This window comes from Gavialis gangeticus, unplaced genomic scaffold (assembly GCF_001723915.1).
Source record: "Gavialis gangeticus isolate Ggan-Ray unplaced genomic scaffold, GavGan_comp1, whole genome shotgun sequence".
In the NCBI taxonomy this organism is placed as follows: domain Eukaryota; kingdom Metazoa; phylum Chordata; order Crocodylia; family Gavialidae; genus Gavialis; species Gavialis gangeticus.
The window spans coordinates 466101-467654 of record NW_017728994.1 but is presented as its reverse complement, the minus strand read 5'-3'; the positions used below and the strand labels follow the sequence as shown (position 1 = coordinate 467654).

At 37.5% G+C, this 1554-nt stretch overlaps 1 protein-coding gene across 2 annotated transcripts in view; it reads left to right on the top strand.

Moving 5' to 3' along the window:
• BICC1 (BicC family RNA binding protein 1) overlaps positions 1-1554 on the top strand; it is a 278024-nt gene that overhangs the window by 229287 nt on the left and 47183 nt on the right. Inside the window, exon 7 of one of the 2 annotated variants that reach the window (XM_019502212.1) lies at positions 1244-1333. In XM_019502212.1, coding sequence (XP_019357757.1) covers positions 1244-1333 — 90 coding nt within the window. Of the gene's footprint in view, positions 1-1243; positions 1439-1554 lie in introns of both variants that reach the window. The other variant, XM_019502213.1, reaches the window with a different exon arrangement.

The following is a 1554-nucleotide window of genomic DNA, read 5'->3' as shown; positions in this document are numbered from 1 at the left end:
AGCTTCGATCTGCCTCTCCCCTCCCCCACTCCCCCCCCCACTTACTGCCCAGATGCTGGGCTGCATTCCTGGCTGTGTGCATGCTGTGGCTGCATAGATGCATGCTGCATTTATCAGCAACATTATCAACCACATTAGCCAAAAAAAAAAAACCCATTTCCAATAATGACAATTTTCCTTGTATTGGTACCAATACAATATGGACACTGCACCTCTAATAAAGAAGTAACAGTTTTGCATTGCCCTTGCAATGGCAGGTCTGGGGCCTAGCCTTGTTGCTGTCCTGTCCTACCAGGAAGTTCCTCCTGCCTCACCCATACTGTTGTTTGGGATACCACATCTTTTGGGATACTCTGTGTTTCCAGGACTTGCTCTGTCACGCAGTTGGCCATGACACTGGAAATATCTTCTTTTCCACTTTCTACCTTCCAAAAACAAGGTGTGTGCCTTATTTGGAGGCATAAGTTATGCTGTACAAGAAAATAATATCTGCTAAAATCACCTTCCTGATCAGACCTGCACAAAGTCCTTATGCAACACTGTTGTGAGATTTTCATGACTTAGGCAAGACTGACAATAATTGTGATTTAAAATGCAGCTGGAATAAATAATTTGGGCTCCAAAAGACCCAGATCTAGCTATTGCATTCTTCCTTCTGTTATCGTTTTCCATTTTGATTTTGTATGTATTGCAAATAACTATGAATTAAATGGGGAATGTATACTCGTTTTAGATCAAATAACTTCTTATTACCACTTATAACATTACTATATTTATATTAAGACTGCTTGATAGCTATGGTGGTTATGGCAGAAATAGTGACTTACAGACTGGTTTATAAGAAGCCATGGTCTCTGTAATTCCAGTGAGCTCCCTATGAATAAGACTCCTGTGTACATATTTACAAAGATACCTATATGTATAAGCAAGTATAGAAAAATAATTTGTATTTTTATACTTCTTAGTTGTAAAAAACTTTCTTTTTGCCATTTGTGTTAAAAAAAAAAAAAAGTATGACTATGAAGCAATTACTATTTCTATTTTTATCAGGGTGAAGAACCAGTCTTGAAATATAGTCATATCTTGAATTTTTGTAAAGGAACTCTAAGGTGTCTGTAGATAATCTAAATGTTATCAGAGCCAAGTAATAGGAAAATTCTGAATTTGTTTTGCATTGTAGCAGGATGTGTGATTATACTTTGCATAGTTGCTATGGTTTGTCTCAATCTCAATCTCATTCTAGGAGCTCCTTCCATTGGTACTGATGTTTGAATTGCCCATAGCTGGAATTCTCCAACCAATCCCAGATCCTAATTCTCCCACAATTCAGCATATATCACAGACTTACAACATTTCAGTTTCTTTTAAACAACGTTCTCGAATGTATGGTACTACTGTCATTGTCAGGGGGTCACAGAATAATACTAGTGCTGTAAAGGTAATACACTTATTAAGTATTATTCTCAATGTCTCAAATGTGTAAATAGCTTAAACAGTTTTTTTAAAGTAGGGGTGCTCAACCACTGGCTTACAAGCCAGATCCGGCCTGTGACC